Below are 22,223 nucleotides of genomic sequence, written 5' to 3'. Positions count from 1 at the left end.
TTAAACACGTCTAACTTTTAATATAAACAAAGTAAACCTGTATTTATAAGTTTCAATATTTAAACTGTATCAATATTTAAAAGAATTAAATGAAATCTAGCTTTCAAGAACTAAGGGTCTGTTAACTGCAATATGGGAAAATTTTCTTCAGTTGCCAGTGATGTTACGGAACCATATTACATAGTTGCACTACAATACAGGTGTGTTCTCAATTTGCACCATATATAAGCAAAACATGTGAACTCATATGGGAATCAAAACGTGAAAATTTTGATACGTTAAAACACTCCTGAACTAAACTTCGTACACAGAGAAAGAGCAGGACCCCTGTTGCCACTTATGAAATTCTAAAATATGTATTTTACATCTTGGAGTTAATATGGAGCTTACGTACACAAGGCTTAAGAAAGGTGACAATCAATATCTACACCCTCCTCATCCTCTTCTGAATACGCACTCTGAATGAAATCGTACTTCATGGGTTGCAGGGCTATACAATTTTACTGTAATTATTACAATCTCGGATCAATCTGCTGTACGAGCGTAATACGTGTTGCGAGTGTAGCACCCCTCGGGCACACATAAGGTCTGTTCCGGAAACATTGTAGCATGATTGGACTAAACGCGTGACACGTGACAAACCTAAGTGAAACCAGTTTGAGTGTGCATATAGACGGCAGATTGAATCTCGTTTACAGAGTATGAAGTTGTGTTTGTGTAATGCTTAAGGTATGGTAATGGGTAAGCGAAGTGGGTAGAAGGACGCAGAAAGAATCTGCCATTTCTTTCAAAATGTGTGTAGCAAAGATCGAAAACTGAAGTATAGCCATTTCATCAGTGAAGAGGTTGCCCGGAATACTATTTATCGTATTCTATGAAGGCTTGAGGACATCGGCAGTGCCAAATACAAGAAGCCACCAGGCTGTCGGGCGCGGGTGATGAACCAACAAGTAATGAAGAAAGTTGACTTGGAACTTTTGAAGAATCCCAGTGTGTCTCCGCGAATTGGTCCGAAAACAAGTTACCGCCTACTACCCTACGCAGAATCAAAAAAGAAAAATTGATCTTCAAAACATATAAAGCAAAAGTGGCTCCAAAGTATACGGAAGAATAAAAGAAAAGTGCACAAAGAAACTGCCGCAAAATTGCTGAAAAAAAAAAAAAAGATTCAACGTCATTGAAAATACTGGTGACTGATGACGAGACGTACTGTTCTGTCGATCCTGATGATGTTGTGGGACGTAAATACTATTCATGTTGAGATAAAACATAGGTTAGGGAAAAATTCAAATTCAAGGCCAGAGCGAAGTTTCCGAAGCAATACCTGATATGGCAAGCAATGGATGCTGAGGAAAGGGTTTCGGCACCTTACATTTCGACGACCACAATGACCGCAGACATTTATACCACAGACAAAATGACCGATGAATGTATTGAGAAGAGATTGCTTCATTTTATTAACGGTCGCAATATCCTATCCTGGCCGGACATGGCAACATGTCACTACGCTACTATAGTCACCGACTACCTGAAAGCAAAAAACATCGACTTCGTTCAAAACAGAGACAACGCCCCTAACGTTCCCCAAGCGAGGCCGATTGAAAAATATTGGGCCCTCTGCAAAGCTGAGTACCGAGGAAGACCAGAACCAGCCACAAATTTAACTTCTTTTAAACATTTGGACCCAAATCTCCAAGAAAGTGGCCCAGCGGAGTGACAAGACTCTTATGATGGAGATAAGAAAAGAAAAAAACAAACAAAAAAAAAAAAAAACTTCTGAAATTGGGAAGAGAAGGAGTTTATGGTCCACTAAAGTAGTTCTCCATATTGTTCAAGGATAATACTAATGTGACTAAATATTATTTTTGGCTTTAATTTACTATTTTTCTTTTCCATTCCTTCCATATACATATTACAATGTTTCCGGAAAATATCTTGCATGCGTGGATTGGGATTGCAAGTAAGTCGTAGAACCGTCGTATTGTTGCCTGAAGCAAGTTCATCCGTAGCTGTTAAGTGCACCTTGAGATCTTGCAGATTTGCAGTAGGACCGAATTGGCGTCCAAGCTGGTCTAAAACATCCACCGGGTGTGACCTTGTTAGTAAGGCCGCGGTGGCTCAGTGGTAGAGCGTTCACCTCTGGTGCTTGGGGTCCCGGGTTCGATCCCAGCCCCCGCCAAGTGAACTTTGTGGTGGACAAACACCGTGTGCGTGGGTTTTCTCGGGATTCTCCCGTTTCCTCCCACTTTCTTCATTTCACCATTTCATTCATTACTCATCATCACCGTCTCCTTTAGTCTAACCGGCATAATCGTGGGACGTAAAACTCAAAAATTTCATTTCATTTCAGGAAGAACCTTAACCTTAATGACGTAGACAGTTTATACCCACATGTACCGTATGTGGCCAAGCATTATCTTGTTGAAAAGTCTTTAAGTTTTACGTCCCACTGTTATGCCGGTTAGGCTAAAGGAGACGGTGATGATGAGAGATGAGTGAAATGGCGGAATTAAGAAAGTGGGAGGAAACGGGAGAACCCCAAGAAAACCCACGAGCACGGTGTTTGTCCACCATAAAGTCCACACGGTGCGAGCTGGGATCGAACCAGGGACTCCAAGCACCGGAGGTGAACGCTCTACCACAGAGCCACCGCGTCCCCTCATTATCTTGTTGAAAGATCGTACCAGCGTGATCTCACAAGAGGAGTAACACATGGGAATGCAGAAACTTACTTCACGTATCGATGTGATATCAAGATGTCATGAATTAATACGAGAGGTGGGCCAAAGTCATACACGATGACTCCCTATATAATGATGCCAGGAGTAATACCCGTGTGACGTTTCACAATATTGGCGGGTGTGATCTCTTCCCCGGGCGCCTCACACATTTACAAGATGGTCATCTGTTGTAATGCAGAATCGAGACTCATCACTGAACACGATCCGTTGTCATTCATGACGATTTCATGCTGTACGAGTGCGACATCACTCCATACGCTCCCGTTTATGCACTGGTGTTAATTACAATCTATGCAGGGGACAGTGCACCTACAATCCAACTGATACCAGTCAAGAGAAGGTGCGGGATGGTACAGGATGTACAGATGACAGGCGGACGTTACAGGAGTGGTCCGTAGAGGTTGACTGAAACATTCACGCCGTTCTTTGGTGCCTTCATGTATCCACCGGCCAAACATCGGGCCATGGTAACATCAGAATATCTCTCATGTTTGAGAATCGCTCGAAACGCCCAGCCGATATCGTGCAATTTTATAATGTGGACCCTTTGAAACGCCGTCAAATGCAGGTATTACTGTCTAATGCGGCGGGACCGGGCATTATGTGTATTTCTTCACCTTCCTACACTGTGTTATTTTCTCACACTTCATAACTCACTGACACGACCAGAGCTGAATTCCTTACTGCCAGGGTTTGAAAAAACCCGGGTATTTTTGAAAAAGCCCAACCCACCTGGGCCCATGTGGGTTTTTTCGGGTATTTTCGGGTTTAATTGGGTTTTATCGGGTTTAATTGGGTTTTTTCGAAATATTTCAATGTCTTTGGGGTAAAAATGTTAAAATATGATTTACATTTCAAGATTGTCATTGTCACAACTTGCAACATTTTTCTATTCTCTGCTGTTTTGAAAAAATGGCCGCCATTTTGAAATTTTTTATTGGATAGCCGAAAATATCTATACAGCAAATTTAGAATGTCTCGTGCTTCTACCCTCAAAATTTGAACTTAAAAAGTCCGAAAATTGTACCCTGTAGCATGGATACACGCTATTTTGAATAATGGCCGCCATTTTGAAATTTTATGCCGCCAAAATATATACAGCTAATTTAGTCTCTCGTTCTTTTACTCTGAAAATTTCAACTTGAAAGACCGAAAACTGCCCTTTGTAGCGTGGATATCCGCTATATTTTTTTAAAGAGCCATTTTGTAATTTTACGTTCGTATGCCGCCAAAATCTATGCAGAAAATTTAGAGTGTCTCCAGTTTGTATTCTGAAAATTTAAAAGACAGAAAGTTGAACACTGTGTAGTACAGGCAGACAAATCAACAAATGTAGATCATCCCAGGAGCCTGAGTGACGTTCGGCAAATACGAATACCAAATAGCTATATTATTTTGAAACAAAGACATAATTCATCAAAATGTCTTATATGAAATAAATATTTTTCAACGTAAAATAAATGGTTTTATTGTTGAAGTTCACTTTCGATGCTTTTGCATTCAATTACGGGAATTTCCCGAGCACTTGTTGTAAGACTGTTCTTTTCTAGTGTTTGCTAACTATGGAAAATAGAAAAACCGCACCCCCGCAAAATTCCCTATGATATAGGTCTAAGTGTAACGTATCTCTGTTCGGACCCTTCCTCCGTGGGAAGGAAAATACTATCGTGAACAAAAGTGCATTAGCACCTGTATTCTGCATATCCTTAGTACATTCAATAATAAGCTTAATGCTATAAATTAGGAATGGCCAAAATTTTCCGGATTCCGGAAATTTCACTTTCCGGATTTCGGAAAATTCCAGAATTCAGAAATTTTTCCGAATTCCAGAATTGGCCATCCTTACTATAAATGAGAAACTGAAATCGACATTGATATATATATATATATATATATATATATATATATATATATATATATATATATATTTTTTTTTTTTTTTTTTTTTTTTTTTTTGTATTTATCACCACTTCTTTAAAATTATCGAAACAAATGAATAAATTAATCCTTACGTGACAATTTTGTATTTGGAAAATGAAATTTATTCTTTCAACTTACACATCAACTACAGGAATTTCTTTAAGAAGTCCTTTTTTTTTTCCCTCAATAAATGCATAAAGTTCCTTACAAATAAATTTCAAGTTTTCCGTGATACAGTCCCTGTCAACTATTCAAAATTATGTAAGCAGATGAACAAAATATATTAATCGTTGATAGATGGTGAAAGGTGAGTTTTGGATTTGCAGAATGAAAGTTACGTTTTAAATCTATACTTTGAACTAGATACACGTTTGAAAAAACTGGTCATAAATGGGCTGGTACGAAGTTTGCACCGGTCACCGGCTTTAATCAAAATAACAGCAATATTTCCGGCCAGGTCGGTGAAAAACCAACCCTATTCTTTTCCGAAAATTAATTTAAAACAATTAACAAATATAGGCCTATAATTCATAATTTATAAAGTAAATGTTTCAAAATGTAATAAACGAAATTAAATATCTTCCAGCGTAAAATAAATAGCTTTATTGTTGAAGTATTCACTTTCGATGCTTTGTGCATTCCATTGCGGGAATTTCCCGAACACTGCTTTCACGACAAGTTTTCCCTGAAAATGAAGCTTGCTTTACTGTACATCGAAACTTCAATTAATACTGAAGTTTGAATTCAGCACTTGAAATAGTAACAGTTACGTAGTCTTGGGAGCTCCGAGCATTAAGTTTCTTAATTTTGACAAGAAATCTATGCTATTGCTGGTGTTGATTCTACAGAATGCTTATTTGAAGGGTAGCAACAAATGACTGTTGTTGGAAAACCAAATTGTTATTGTTGGAAAACCAAATTGTTGTTGTTGGAAAACCAAATTTTACTGAATACTTTTGTTACCACCAAAGGTAAGGAATAATACTAATAGTTTTACTAATGTATTTACATTTTTACTGTTCGTACCGGCACCTATGACCTTAAACCCGTCAACGTATGAGGGATAACGTCTCTCGGCGGCGCCGAGTCAGCAAGCACACTATTCACGGAAAGTATTTTTCTAAAATATAGAATTGCTTATTTTACTTCAAATAGGCTATAAGCATAATCCACAATTAATTTGTTCTATAATTATCTCAAGCTAAGGGGAGTTTTTTTTTTATTATTCATTCATTCAGTTTATTCAGAACTTTATTAAGGTCTTATGTTGAATGTTGTTGTCTACTAGAGATGCAAAAAAGCCGGCTTTTTTGAATCGATGGTTTTTTTCACATAAAAAGCCGGCTTTTTTGGAAAAAAACCGAGAATTTTGGAAATTTTGGCTTTTTTCATTTTCATGATTTTTCTATCCAAATAGCTTTCTTATAGTATATTCTATAGTTAGATAAGATTTCCACGACCTGAATGCCATATTTAGCTCTGTAATTCACCATCAAGATGGATGGAGCACATATTTTACGAATTAAAGCTAACATGAAGAATGTAGTATTTGAATGCAATTTTACAGGTTATTTAACTTTATTTTAACTTTTGAGTTATCGACATTTTTTTCCTTCTCTAGATCATTTTAGTTTGTCATCCGTGTTTCATTTCTAAGAGCTTAGTACTCCAGCTTCTAGCACGAAAGTTAAACATACGTTTTTCTATATATCTGTCAAAGCATACGTTTTTCAATATGTCCGTCAAACCGTATTTGCACATTTCTGTTATACTGTAGTTGTGCAATGATTTAGCAATAATTTTCCAGATACAACCTTGAATACCAATTTATACAAATAATCAATAGCGGATTTAGAAAAGTACTTTGGGACGGGTTTCTCTGATTGTTTCGTTTTCTAAAAAGTCCTAATTTTATTTGGGAGATGCTTGAAGTTTATGAGTACAGGCATAACTAATATTTCGTTTCGTTTATATGTTTAGCAATAATCTTCCGGATACAACCTTGAAGATCATTTTATACTGAGAATCAGTGGCGAATTTAAAAAAGTGTTTTGGGAGGGGTTTTCTTACTACTAATGTTTAGTTTTTCTAAACATTCGTAATTTTTATTTGACGGGAGCTTAAAGTTTATGAGTAAAGGCATAACTAATAGATATTTCGTTCGTTTTAGACATTCCACAGGCTTCAGAACTTTGGAGAACAGGCTTCAGTCCGAAAGACCGATCCTCTAACCTTCGCAAAACCGTCACTGCTGGTAATTAGTAATAATAACGATTTAAAAACAATAAGAAAGGAAGTCGGCCAACTCCTAAACTCCTAGTCGGCCAGTACACGCACTATTTCTACATTCTCAGATGGAATGAAGGAAGGCTTTGTCAGAATGGTCGAATGCTGGGTTGAATCCCGGACTTCCCGATAGAAGCGCAAAAGCCAACCACTCAGTCACGTTTGTTGTGCAGTTGTATTTAGCTTAACTTAAATATATTCCGTAGTCTTTTTTTTTTCCGTAATGATATGTTGAATCCCTCTTGTTAAAAATTCAGAAAACTTGAGGACTGGGTAAACCGTGATGGTGGTCAAGGGCGCCCATGTTATGGTTTCCAAGGAGGGGAAGTATAAGCGACGTTTCAAAAATAGTTTCAAATTTTGCTGTAACTAATGTAAAAAACCTATTGGATTTTCAATATTCTGAAGTACATTTTCCTCTAGGGGGGCAAGCGCCCCCTTAACCCCCCTGATGGGCGCCCTTGATGGTGGTTATAAAAAACTTGACTGTAGAATTTCAAGAATATACAGAACCATGTGCAGCCTTTAATTGTATCATACAAATCTAAGTATTTCTCTTATGTTTTATTTTAATTTTATTTTGTTTCAAAAAGAGGGTATGGAATATTTTGAAGTAAAAATACTACATACAATTTTGCTAGTTATTTGTGTATTTTTTGAAAGAAGTTTTTACTCTTAGGGTTGGCTCGTTTACACCAGCTGTTTTTTTAAAATAACTGGTTTAAACTAAAAAAATTAAAAGAACAAAAATGCGAATCGTGTGAACTTCATAGTGACGTTTCACATGTCAAACCATCTGCATTAGTCTTATTTCCTTTTCACCTTTTAATCAAGGTGTCCCATGTTCAATTGTCGGTCGAACCACAACCCTTCTTTCATGTGTAAACCAAGTACTCTTTCGGATGTCACTTTAAGCGAAAGTCTTCTCCTTGATAACCTCGGTATTACGTAAGGATGTTAAGCCTAAACATACAAAACGAAACCAAATTATATATTTCTGCATGCCTGTTGTTTTATAAAGAAGCGAAGGTTGCTTAAATATATTGATTAAAATTGGTAAAATTTATCGATTGCCTACTTAGCTTCCAACATTAGCTTGGATTGGACTTTCAATGATACCTACATACTAAATTTGTAATTTAATACCTCAGTACACTCACGTCTGATGAGGATCTTGGATAGAAGATCGAAACGTCACGTGTAAATATGTTTTTATATTAAATAAGTGCAGTCTTGTTCAGCAGTGTGTTTATTTTTCTGATTTTATTCGCAAGACGTTGACTATGATTGTGTGTCACTCAGTTTTAGCGTACTGATTATAATACGTTGACCTTTAAATTTTATATGCAAACTAGCAGCGTTCACCCCGCTTCGCTGCGGTCACCCCGGAACGCAATAAACTTTGTTACTTAGATAATTTTTACTTTTTCGCTTTCAAGTGATATGATAAAAACCATAGAAGATTGCAGTAAATGTTAACATTATATCGCCTGTCATTTATGTTAACCCGCCCCGCTTCGCTGCGGTCACCCCGGAACGCAATAAACTTTGTTACTTAGATAATTTTTACTTTTTCGCTTTCAAGTGATATGATAAAAACCATAGTAGATTCCAGTAAATGTTAACATTATATCGCCTGTCATTTATGTTAACCCGCCGAGTGACACGGTCATGCGGGTTGCATATAAATACGTTTATTTTTATACCTATGATGAACTAACAAAGGATTTGTACGTTATGGACACTTGAATGGTCAATTATCTCAAGACACTGGTAATTAAAAATTAAAGTGATATGATAAAAACCATCTAGGGTCCAAATCCTAATAACCCCCCAAAAATGAAAGAAATTGGTTCAGCCGTATTAGCGTGATGAGCTAACAAAGGATTTGTGCGTTCTCTTTTATATAATAGATTAAATTTTACAGGATTTTCCCGTTATTGTTTTACATTTAAAAGAATGACGGGATTTTCCCGATGGCTAGGGCGGGGGTTTCTGAATTTAAGAAATTTACTGACCGGACTTCTTTAAGCTTATGGGACCTCTTCCAGCATAACCCCGTTGTTGAATAATAACACCAAGGCGAAACAAACTTATTTCTGTGAATATGTAATACAAATACATAAAGCAAAATATCAAAATCAAAAAACCAGGTTTAAACCCCAGAAAAGCCTGGTTTAAACTGCCCCCCCAAAACGGGTTTTTGGCATTTTCAGAAACAACCTTGGTTCTTGCCAACTCTGCTTACTTTTGTATATAGGAGGTTAAAATGTGTTTATTATATACATTGGTTAATCCTTTGGAATTCATCATGTAAAAATGTTAAAGTAAAATTGTTTAAAATATCTTTTCGAAATTCATGGTTTACTTTCGAGGTTTTATATTATTATCGGCATCAACCACTAATTAAATGACTTTCTGTGTTATAGAGAAGCGAAACAAAGTCTGCTTTATTGATTTAAAGCAGAATTTTGAAAAAAGCCCAAAATTTCCCAAGCAAAAAAGCAAAGCAGAAAAAACCGAGTTTTTTTCCAAAAAAGCCGGTTTTTTTCCGAGCCCTTGCATCTCTATTGTCTACCTTAAAATGAGAGCATCTAATTCGCCCAAAGAAAGTTCAAAATCTGATAAAAATAACTTTCAATGTGATCACCTTAGTTGTACCAATAATAAGCTAACAAAAAGCTCAAAAACGCAGGTGGGTTTTAAGGCGGGGTTTTTCAGGTGGGTCCAACCCGAAAAACCCATTGGGCTTTTTCGGGCTGGGCCCACTTGGGCAAACCCTGCTTACTGCTGACATTATTACCTTCTGATGACCATTTGCGACGTTCCCGATCTTTGAAACTCTAATCATTTACACACCCTCCACAACGCTACACATCTACCGCACTGTAGCTGAAATGGACGATCCCTTCTTTCTGCTCATTTTAATTATTACAATAAACTTTTATTATTATAAATGTTATTGGCTCCTGTTCTTACCTGAAAAATCTTTAATTTGTCGCCTCATGATTATGCTCTTTAGCCTATGAAGGCGGGTAAGTAATAAAAATACTGGTGGAATGATCCACCACATCGCACCTTTTACTACTGGACTACCCCCTTGTCAGAGCAACAATAAATAAATAAATAAATAAATAAATAAAAACTACCATTGAGGAATTTACTGTAAATTTGGCCAGTGCTGTCGTTCCTGAATTGTGATGTTAACTTTTAAGAATTATATTGACTTAGTTTAATTGTAATGTTACACAAACGCAAAGAAGCTTTGGGATTTGTTATGTTTGTATTTCTCAGTACTATACGAAACTTTTAATCCCATATTTTAGTTTTATGTATCTATACATTATATACCTAACATAAATTAATTAATACAAGACTTCAAATCTAAAACTCACATGTTGTCTATTTAGTTGTTTCCACCTAACTTTCATACTTAGCTATCATTTTGTTTTTAAAACTTTAATTTGTATATATATATATATATATATATTTATTGAGCCTTTTGTATACGAGGTGCTGTTATTGTACCACAGCGTAGGGTGTAAGCTGCAACAGGTCAGGTCTAACATCATTTGACAGCTGAAGCTAGTATATGAAAAAAAAAGTGTTGTAGTTTTTATATTTAGATGTAAGCTATCATCCCGTGAAAATGTGTGAACTTTCGGCAAAACTGAGGTACATTTTATAATTTTATTTTGATAAAGACGCAAATGCTGTGCACATCCGTGAAGAAATTTGTGATCTTTATGGGCAAGATATGTTAACAAAAGCAACAGCTAAAAGATGGTTTAGTCGCTATCGTTCTGGAACTTTCGGTGTCCAGGACGTTCCTCGCACTGCGAGACCAATCACAGTAAAAGTGGATGATATTCCGGGTGAAGTTGAGCAAGACTGGCATCTAAGAATCATGACTACAATGACCTAAACATCCATCATCCAACTGTTAAATCATTTAGAGCAGTGTTTCCCAACCGGTGTGCCGCGGCACACTGGTGTGCCGTGAATGAACCGCCGGTGTGCTGCGAGGAATCGAAACAAAATTATTAATTTTATAGCAATCAAATTGAAAAACGTAGGGAAAAATGTATATTTGTATTTCACATTACTATGAACCTCTACAATGAATCTACAATTTTAAGTTTCATACTATGTTACTGTTCTGTACATTTCTAATGTTGAAAAAAAAAAAAGTATTTGTTGTCATTGTGATGACCATTATTGCTTCTTTATTGTTGCAGACTATTTCGCAACTTGAAAATTCAAAATATCATTCAATCCTTTCGACAAATTACCTACATTTGTGTTTTAAAAGTAAAAGAGATTTGTTTGTTCGTTCGTTATTTAGTGATCTTCCTTCTTAGTAAAAGGTTGGATACAGTTTTTAAAAAGAAAGCGTACTTTTAGAAACCTGAGTCCAATATTTCATTGCAGTTGTTTTCTATTTTTAAATTAGAATGAAAAATAAGCATAATGATTTACCACGAGGAGAAACCAGTGTTCGAGCTTTCTTTTCTGTGAGAAGGAGATCAATAATCACAGAAAAAAATACCACTGTGTTTTATATTTACAATTAATATCTGTAAGTGTGCCGCAAGAATCTAAGTAACACCCGTAGTGTGCCGCAAGTTGAAAAAGGTTGAGAAACGCTGATTTAGAGAAAGCTGGCTAAAAAAAAAAAAAAAAAACTCGACGTTTTGGTGCCACATGATTTGACTCAAAAATATTTATTCGATCGAATTTCTTTCAATGAATCTCTACTGAAACGTAACGAACTCTGGCCATTTTTGAAGCGATTTATCACGAGTGATGAAAAGTGGATAACTTACAACAATAATGTGCGGAAAAGATAGTGGTCGAAGCAAGAAGGTCTTCAGCCTGTGCAAAAGTCACACTGACGCTCAAGAGGCTTAAGCTATGCGTTTGGTGAGACTGAAAGGGCATCATGCATCACGAACTGCTGCCGCCGGGCAGAACGGTGAACTCATACCTGTACTATGGACAATTAGCGCAAATGCACCTAGAAATTCAAGAGAAACTGGTCAACAAACAGTACCATGCTAACAACAGACCGAATACATCTTTAATGACCTGTCAGAAATGGAGAAAACTTGACTGGGAGGTTCTAATGCATCTACCGTATAGTCCGAACTTGGCATCGTCAAATTATCATTTGTTTCTGTCTCTACAAAACTCCCTAAATGGTGTTAATTTAGTTTTAAAAGAGGTTTGGGAAAAAAGACGTGTCCGTTTTATGATCAGAAACCACAAAAGTTTTATAGCGACGGGATAATGACACTGCCGAAAAAATGGAAGATTATCGAACAAAATGGTTTGTATGTGATTTCATAATGTTACTTGTAAATCACAATAAACGTATCCGTAAAGGCTCAATACTATTTTGCAACCTAATATATCGTATTTATTTATTTGCAATACTTAGCAGAATGATTATATTAATTTTAAGTTTATCAACATTTGTTTTTGTTGCAATATTTATGTTTCTGCCTAATAATTACTAATTAATAATCAATATTATTATACTTTATTATAGAAATAATGCACACAGTTAGGGAATATTAATTTATTTTGATAATTTAGGCTCTAAGTAATATCAAAAAGGAACGCGTAGATTTGAACACATATAAGGTATTACTTAGCGGCGTGGCTGACGTATTTGTGTTCTCTAAACGAAGCCCCCACATTCTATTCCTTGTGAGGGTGCCTGTTTCAAATCTGCGTTAAGCAGCATGTCCAGTTTCATATAGCCTTGATACTGAAAAGAGACGTAAAACTGCAACCAATTAATTTAAATGAAAGAAAACATTGGCTCCAATAATACAGAAACAGGAAGTTTAAAGCAACTGATTCTTCCTTCATTCCTTATAATAGCTATATATTGTCAACGTAAGCTTTTAAACCATATTTTAACCCTTATCTGAAGAAAGAAACAACGTACCTCACTTCCCTCATTGCTTGTGCTGGAAGATTTTCGCCGTGGTGATGGTGCTGGGGTGCCCTGAGCAGTCACAGCATAGTGCTGTGGTGAGTCAGTGAAACGAAGGGGTTTAGGGTCCATATTTAACTGCGGCCGATAATGTCGAGTAGGACCATGGTACGTGTTGTAATGATACCCAGACGACGTAGATAAGTCGTAATCGTTCCCTAGGTAGGAATTTCTATTACTTCCATCAGCATACCAGAATCTTCTTTCCTCCATTTCCTCTTGTGACCTAACAGAAGAGATAAAATAAAATAAGACCCATTATTTTCTTTTCTAGATTTCTGTTGGGATAGATATATTTTTGTAGCTAAATAAATAAGTAGGTCAAAATTAACTTGATAACTAATTGGTCTACTGATAATTATCAGAATAATGGAAACACGTCAGATGTTTCGGTTGGCAATGGTCAGGCGGCGACCTGCGCTGGATTTTTGTTGGTGGTGTTATCAGGTCAGGAGCAGAGAACGGCAGTGTGCAGTGAACTGAACAGACGGTGACAGTATAAAATAAGCAAAATTTCGAATTCCTAATAAGGGCAAATAGTTGGCGCTCGGTTATGAAAATGGTAAGTATGTTAGATGGGTTGCAAGGACAGTGTCCAAGGTGACAACAACAAAATTAAAATGGCGAAAGGGAATAGTAGTCAGAAGAAAACCGTCAGTGACAAGTTCCGCCGAGCGTTATAGCGGATTGTCCGTCACAACTGTCGTCGTGCAAATGCGATGCAACTGACGGAAGAACTCAAGTAGAACTTCCCACAATCTATGTCGACAATCACAGTCCACCACGAAATCATGACATGGATCAAGGGTTGGTTAAACCGGCGAAACCGTTGATAAGGAGCCATCATGCTTTAGTACGACACCAACGGTGTCGCGAACACGCAACATGGCGGATGACGATTGGAAATGTACTATGGTCGGATGGGTCATTGTCCATCTTATTTCAAACCATGGAACATATTCCTGTATGGCAGACGCCTGAAGAAGCTTATGATCCGGAATGTCTTTGCCCTACCATGAAACACAGCATTACCTGGAATGTTGTGAGACACAATAACATGGTTTTCACTGGTGCTGACGCGACCCAGTCGCTTCTTTGCCCGTGATTATGTCACCATTTTAGGGGACAATGTGAATCCTATGGTGCAGATATTGTTTCGGTGCAATGACGTCATATTCAAGGATGATAGTGTGCCTATTCATGCAACTCTTCATCCTTTCCATAACTCGGCCAATCCACGAACCTGCCTAACTGAACACCTGTGGTCCGTTTTGGTGACATGAATCCGGCGCAGAGTTCCGCGTCTATTCTCTCTCTCATATAACTGAGTAATGCATTGCACGTGCAATGCCATAGTATCCCCTTCCTGTCGTTCACTACCTCTATGGCTCCATTCCACGTTGGATCAGAGCTGTTTTGAAAGCGAAAGGTAGTCCTACGCCATATTAATCTGGTAAGTTACACTTTTTCCCAGGTGTTTTTATTATTCTGATAACCATATGTATTATTGCAAAATATTAGTCTGACCAATTTACGAATTCTCTTCGCCATTTATTGCATTAATATTTTGAACATTTACTTAACTCTTATCTTAAATTGCTAAATTAAGGCATTTTGCCTTGTCTTACACTTAAATATTTATTACATTCATGTGAAAATATAAAAAGAAATATTATCTACCAATATATATATATATATATATATATATATATATATAGATAGATAGATAGATAGATAGATAGATAGATATAATACATAGAAAGAATATTATAACTAGCTAAAAAAAAAAGGAAGGAGTGGTTTAGGTGGTACCAAATTTTGGTTGAATATTATGGGGGTTGGCCTATTTGTATACGCAGTGATTTTTTTTTTTTTTTTTTTTTATCTTTCTTGCTATGTGGATTTATTTTCTTCTTCTTGTATATTTTGCCCCCTTTCATGCAGAGGGCACTACGAGAACCGAAATTTCTTAGGATAAAATTTCAGTTCCACTCTTCTTGCGTGCTGATATTTTAATTTCTATACAAGTACCTACGTCTTTATTTCATATTGGGTCTAAAATTGTGTAGGATATAAAATTGTTGTGAAAACCATGGGAAAAAATATTACTAAATTATCACTATTAACACATGGACAATGTGCTTCTAGTTTCGCATCTGTTTATTCTTAATATTACCAGGCACCAAAATTCTTAAGCTTTACTCATACAGAAATTTTGGTAGCTGATAACATTAGAATAAACAGATATTAACATAGATACACACTGATCATTGATAAAAGGGATTTAATAATATTTTTAAAGGATTTTTGACACCAAATTTATATGCTACACAATTTTAAATTCAATATAAAGTAAATATGTACTTCCTGTGTAGAAATTACACGATCGGCACGCAAAAGAAGTAGAAACTCAAATTCATCTCAAGGAATTTCGGTCCTCCAATGGTGCTTACTGAATAGAAGGTGGGTGAAATACATAAGGAAATGGAAATAAATCCACGAAACGAAAGGCATTCTTTAACTTCCTTATAAAGTAATACATGGATTGGACAAATGACAAGGCGACGAAAAATCCCAACTGTCACTATACTCACAAATTCATAAGTTTTTAGTGAGTGTTCTCGGACTATCAACCTGGTGAAGATATTGACATCCATATCTTATAATGTCAATATCTTCAGCTTGCTGAAAGCCCGAGAACACTTTCGAAAATCACATCGCCAGGAAAAATTCAATTCTTTCTTCAAGTTGAGAAGTATGCACTATAAGCCTCAAGGTAGAGATCTCACTGCTGTAACAGATTATGCATGCAAAGTTGCAAGGAAGATTTTGGGTCGTGAGAGAAATCAGTCCATTCCATGGGTCTCTAAGCTTGGTGTGTGATCCAAAACATCAATCCTCAAGGTGTTTCTTGAAGCGTCCAAATAAATAACAGGATGTTAAGTCTGAATCATAGAACGAGTGTTTTCTGAAACCTGTTTGGCCGGGAATGACTAATCTCTGATAAATATCGACAGGCATGGTGCTTTCTGCTGTCAGAGATTATTTGTCGTAAGAATTCTCGAGCTTGAGAAGAGCTTCCTAGACAACTGACAATGTTTCACTGGACAATTAACTAACTCTGTTCTGTCATCCAGCTTCCTCTTTCATGTCCAAGTAATGTCAGGCACATAATATGCCTACATGCATTTCCTATAGATTATCGGTGATAAGTGCATTCAACTGACTCATATCCTGCTCAAAGCATGTTTTACAGAGTTCGTACTTTTTCGTAGAACTTTTTACTTGATCAATCCTTGTATAATAGGAAGAACAGGAATACGGATGCACCAATCCATTGGTTTCTAGTTTTTGTATCACAAATTTATTACCAGTTTTTGTATCACAATTTTTTTTTTGCAATTGGCATATCTTCATGTTATTATTATTTTGTCCCTAAGGACAGAAGTCTACCAAACACGCGTAAACAAATACATATTCTGAATCTATTTCATTCTAGGTATAAGGGTCTTCCTTTAATATGTCTACAGCTATTTATGTATGACCTCAGCACTGGAAAATAACTATGTATGCTATGAATGTAGAGATCAGTGTCTCTATGGCAATGAAATTAGACTTTGTCCGCTAACGTTTAAGGAGCACCAATCGAATGCGTGTAATTATCAGGTGTTTTACACAATAAATGCAGATCTCACTGTTAAATATTCATCAGATAATATATTCCAGGATCAAGTCATCTAGACGTTCTTACTAAAAAAAAAAACCTAGTAAAGCTAATGTTAGGTCCTTTTACGTGTACAAAATCAGAACTGATACTGTCTTAATCATGTTCACATCATTTTATCTAAAACTTCACCTTTAATGAACGAAAATCTGAATACTCAGTTTCTCTCGATTTTGTTTGCTTAACATACCTGTCAGGATGGAGGCGAGGATGAATTGCTGAAACATTGGATAACCTCACGTCGTAGCCTGCTGCCACACCTGCTAACATTGCTGCCATATTATAGAGAACTAATTCGATTATCGTGAGTTTCGGCTTCTTGGAGTCAGCAGTTGTTCCATTGTAAAGGGTAGGAATAGGTACCGGTACAATTGGTTTTGGTCCCATTGAGTATTCTGGCCAATCTACCTCTGTATAATCTGGAACAGAGCGGTTACACATTTGAACGTTATGAAATGAGCTTCTTGTAACGAAAATCCACAAATAAGTTACACAATGACATCACATATCAATAATAGACATATTTCACACCTATCTGTCTACTAATCTACTATGACTACGAGTAACATTAGAAACATACATAATCCAACTTTGTTGATGCTAATGATTTACTACTGAATAAAATTTCCAATCCATTTGATAGATGGCGCTAATGAATGAAATACATTCACTCTAAAACTTCTATAATCTCTATATGTATTTATATATTTTATATATAAATTACTAATGTCCTCTTCGATCAAAGATAAAATATGAAATAAATAAAAAAAATCTAACTGAAATGTCATGCAATAAGGTGCAATAAATCAAAATATATATAAACAAACACTACATTACTTAGAACTTAGCTATGCAACTTACATCGAAAGTGCAGGTTCTCCTCAGAGTAGCCTGGACGAAAGTGAGAACGTCTGTGTTAAAGTGCACACACACACACACACACATACTTACACATAATATATATGTATTTAAAAAATAACCTAAAAACAATTTATAGTATGAAGCCATAAAGCATATAATCTAAGAAACTGTAAAAGTTTATTTATGTGACTACTTGATAAAACAAAACAAGCGAAAGAGATAAGGTGCTGATGGAGATTTTTTTTTAAATTAAGAAGTTTCCTTTTGCGAAAGGAATTTTGTTCTTCCTTGCATTTAATTAAAATTTAGCTGTTATTAAGAAAAGAAGTCAAACTGCACCTTTTATGTTAGAGACTGAGTACAGTCAATATTAGTTACATGGTAGGTGCACTGGAAATTACAAAATTATTTTTATTATGACGATTGCAAAAACAAGTAGTTAAGAAAGAAGTCAAGTTTTGTGCATTAAATTGAGTCTTTCTTATTACATAAATATGGTTAGTCAACAATTCTTCATACCTATTTCCTGCAGAGTTCCAATCTTAGCCAATCCACTCATGGGTACATTGCGAATGTGCTTCTCAAGGTTAGGGGCACTTTTGCTCCATCTCTTCTGACCGTCAACTACACGAGTAATGATTTGCCCTCGTTCTCGTTGATGCAATGTACTTGGACCCCAAGTCTTTCCTTTCACCCCATCGGCTGGGACTAGTAAAAAAATGGTGATTGGTTAGGACCACTAGCCTGAGGGCTGTGAAGAACTAAAGAGTGAAAAATAAAACTGTGTTTCACTTTCACTCTTACTCAGCACTTGATTGATATGAGTGCTCTGTTAGTGCACAAGCAAGCACGGCATCAGTCTTCAGACGACACGTATACTTATCACTTGGATCAAAGAATTTGTAATTTTTTCTTTAATAATAAGTAATTTTATTCGAAGTTCAATTAATAATTAAATATTACATTTTCAATTACAGCTACGTTGTTTTCTTTATGCGTTAAAAAAAAGACTGAGTTACAGAGCAGAGAAAGATGAAAGTGAACATATTTCGGGAACAAAAAAACAAAATTTCAAAACTAAAAAAGAAAATTGTGAAAAAAGCATTACATATTCAGCACAAGCATTCAGTAAGCATAAAAAATGTCTTGGAAGTATAAAATGGAAATCTACATTTTCATGCTAAAAACACCATGCTATATAAATTAACTATTGTTTTACAACAGTAATGTTTTATACTATCTTATTTAGCGTAACGAGTGCATAGGTAATAAATATATTTTTACAAAGTGAGTTCTTATAATCTCTACAAATAATCTACTTATATATTCTACTACGTAACTTACACTAGTAATTTGCTTACAAATGTCATTTAATTATGTTCATAAACTTTTCTAGATTTCTTTGCCCACAGGATTGAGAAATTAAATTTACTTTCCTGTTATGATTACATGAAATGTAAAATTCCCTTTTTCTAGGAAGTGTGGCCAATGGGTAAGAGAGATATCATATTGGCTACTCTGGTTACGGAACATCAAAAATTGAAAAAGCAATTCGGTTTACTGATGGAAGATCAAGAAAGGTAGTAACTGAATTATTATTATTATTATTATTATTATTATTATTAATAATAATAATAATAATAATAATAATAATAATAAAAGTACACTTATTTGTTTACAATCGTTCATGTGTGTAATTTCTATTTGGTAAAGGAAACAGAATGTTGCCAGGAAATTATTTAGAGGAGGCACATTCTGTTGAGAAATTGGGTTCAGATACTTTGTGCAAAATACAGGTTGTTATGAGTAAAGTTCAACGATAGAGAATTTTGGAAAACGATAGAGTGTTTATTCTTAAATAGTGAAGTAGTTAATTTTATCCACGTAAATGTTTAGGGATATAACAGACCTGCTATTAAACTGTTTGTCAGAAAGTGAATAATAAAGAGTTACGAGACGCAGCAAGCCTGTCTTTGATATTGCATTTGATTTCCGTAGTCAATATTCTATAGAGACTACGACTCCTGTGCCTCTATAAATATAAGTGGAACGTATATGCAACTTGTTTTTGCAGAAAAATCCTTCGATAGTCACGGCTGCACAAATACAAAAGATAACTTTTTATGCATCATTATGCATAATTAGGAAGGATCATGAGAGGAATAATAATAATAATAATAAAGTGTTTCTCTCCAATAAAAAGAAATGCAGAGGATTTATTAAATGCTTGTAGGAGCATGGGTTTAAAAGGAAATACAGAAAAAAAAAAAAAAAAACTAAATACATGGAAATTCGCTGGAATCATAATACTGCGAATTAGGGATACATTAAAATATCAAATAATAATTTCGACAAAGTGGATACTTTCAAATATCTAGGAACAATATTAACAGTCGAAAATCATATCCCAAAGAAATTAAATGTCGACTGAAAGCACGGAATTCTGACGAGCAATACGAAGCTTTTATGCCTGTCGTGCTGTATGATTCCGAAACATGGTCCTTACTCTGAGGGAAGAACACAAAGTATTTGAGAATAAAATACTGAGGCGAATATTCAAACCAAAGAGGAATGGGAAAGGGGAATGGCGAAAACTTCATAATAAAGAAATGCATTATTTAACCAGTTTATCAAATTTTATTAGGATCATCAAGTCTAGGAGGCTCAGGTGGGGAGGTAATGTAGCCAGAATGGAAGAAATCAGGAACACTTTCAAAATTTTAACTGGAAATCCAATTGGAAAATGACCATTAGAAGTCCTAGGCACAGATGGGAGGACAACATTAAGATGAATCTCACAGAAATAGGAATAAAAAGTAGAAACTAGATTCAGTTGGTTAAGGACAAAAGTCAATGTAGAGCTTTAGTGAATGCGGCATTGAGCCTGCAGGTTCCACAAACCATAGAGTTAATTAATTAACGAGTAATATTCTTTGCAAAGTATTGCTCGTTACTTGCTTCTTCATACTCAAAGTTAAGCCTTGCAATATAGACTGCAAATATGAGTAATGACAATTTTTTTGTTATATATAGTGCATACAATGGAAAAGTTATTTTCTGTATATCAGACATTACAATAACATTACGCTCAGGGCAACATCAAGCAAAGTCAAGATAAATTTTTAATTTATTTTTCCAAAAGTTAAATATATATATATGCTCGACAACATGTTAAGCGAAACAACTGCATTGGAGTTCTTGCCGTTATCAATTCATTTTATCATTTTTTGATAGTTAATGTTTACAATACAAATAACTAAATAACATTTTCGAAGAAACTGATTGAAAATATCCTTTCTTGATATCAACCAGAATGTGTTATTGATTATAAAAATATCTTCTTCGAATTGACGAGTTTAAGAGATACTGTATGTATCATTTATTTTGCTTGCTCTTTCTTCTTTCTTCGATTGATTTATGTAATTGTGCGTATTTAACTTGTAATAAACTAGTTTCAAATCATAACTTTCATAATTTGAGGTAGTGAAGAAGTGAACGAGCTAAACGTTATAATGTTCGATATGCAGATCCAAATGGTCTAGAACCAACGCTAATTTCACTTAAAAATAATAATAAAAAGTGTTAAGCTCTCATAAAATCGTTCTTACAAACCATGCACCACATGGAAAGCAACTTCTGTTTTTTAAACACAGATATTCAGCATTTCCAGGCTTTATCTATTAAAATATCAATAGAATTACATGAAATTTGCATTATTAGTTAATTGGCTGACATTCTATTAAAATATCAACCAATCACGCACCATCAACTGCAAAAAAACATCTGTAATTATGTTCATTTACCTTCTGTGGTACTAGAGACAAACTATCTAAAAATAATCCAGAGATTATTCTCATAATATGATTAACACCTCTGTACCTCTCTGTTTTACAAGCATACCAAATGAATGTAGAAATAATTTTGAATGCTCCCCAATTCAATTTAATTCTCCAACCACTACCGTTGACTCAGGCGAGTGACTTATTGATTTAGGTTAACCTATATTTAATACATTTTGCTGTTTATGAAATATTTCGACATACTCCTTAAGTACTAATAAGATAACGATAACCAGGTATCTTTTTAAGTGAAGGCTTAAGTTCCGCAAAAAGATTTTAAGTTTTCCGATAAAAGTGAACTCTATAATATTTCTTGAACTACGCATTGTAAACACAAACTACGAGAAATTTAATGTCGAAGTGTTAATTCATTGTCACAGTAAGTAAGTTTGTCTTGATTTATACATCTCTGAATTGAGAATCGCAGAATGTTTCTTGTTGCAACATTTTGTCCCAAATAAATAATATGGACTTTTTTTTTATTTACTTAGGTAAGAGGACATAAAATATGTATTATTAAATCTCTTCTTTATACTAAAGCAATAAATATTTATTTTCAAATTTCTAGTGACACCACTGAGTAATGTTTATATACTTTGTATGAGGTTCTCTCATTCAAAGTGAATCTTACATTCACATAAAAATAATGTGTCACAAATGACGTCTAGCCGGAAAATACGGGAACTGTATAAACAACAGGTAGCGATAGCCAGAAATTGTCAAAATGGCAAGTCATGGTAATAGAGCAGTGGTTTCATTTTAATTTCAACTAACATTTCTAATTTACTGTAACTGTAACTGTCTATGACGTAATGTGTCCCGTAATTACATAAACAAATCACATTTAC

At 35.2% G+C, this 22,223-nt stretch overlaps 1 protein-coding gene across 9 annotated transcripts in view; it reads right to left on the bottom strand.

The window, feature by feature from the left end:
- LOC145660548 (mitogen-activated protein kinase kinase kinase 10-like) overlaps positions 1–22,223 on the bottom strand; it is a 277,801-nt gene that overhangs the window by 4,870 nt on the left and 250,708 nt on the right. For 7 of the 9 annotated variants that reach the window (XM_081725750.1, XM_081725754.1, XM_081725753.1 and 4 more), the window contains exons 7-10: positions 18,056–18,244; positions 17,537–17,566; positions 16,866–17,094; positions 12,904–13,177 (exon numbers count right to left, since the gene is read on the bottom strand). In XM_081725750.1, the coding sequence (XP_081581876.1) occupies positions 12,904–13,177; positions 16,866–17,094; positions 17,537–17,566; positions 18,056–18,244 (722 nt within the window). The remainder of the gene's footprint in view (positions 1–12,903; positions 13,178–16,865; positions 17,095–17,536; positions 17,567–18,055; positions 18,245–22,223) is intronic. The other 2 variants (XM_081725751.1, XM_081725752.1) reach the window with 2 other exon arrangements.

This window comes from Thermobia domestica, chromosome 9, assembly GCF_964235325.1.
Source record: "Thermobia domestica chromosome 9, izTheDome1.hap1.1, whole genome shotgun sequence".
Classification (NCBI taxonomy): Eukaryota; Metazoa; Arthropoda; class Insecta; order Zygentoma; family Lepismatidae; genus Thermobia; species Thermobia domestica.
Note: the sequence above shows the minus strand (reverse complement) of the source record. Positions and strands in the feature narration are given on the sequence as shown.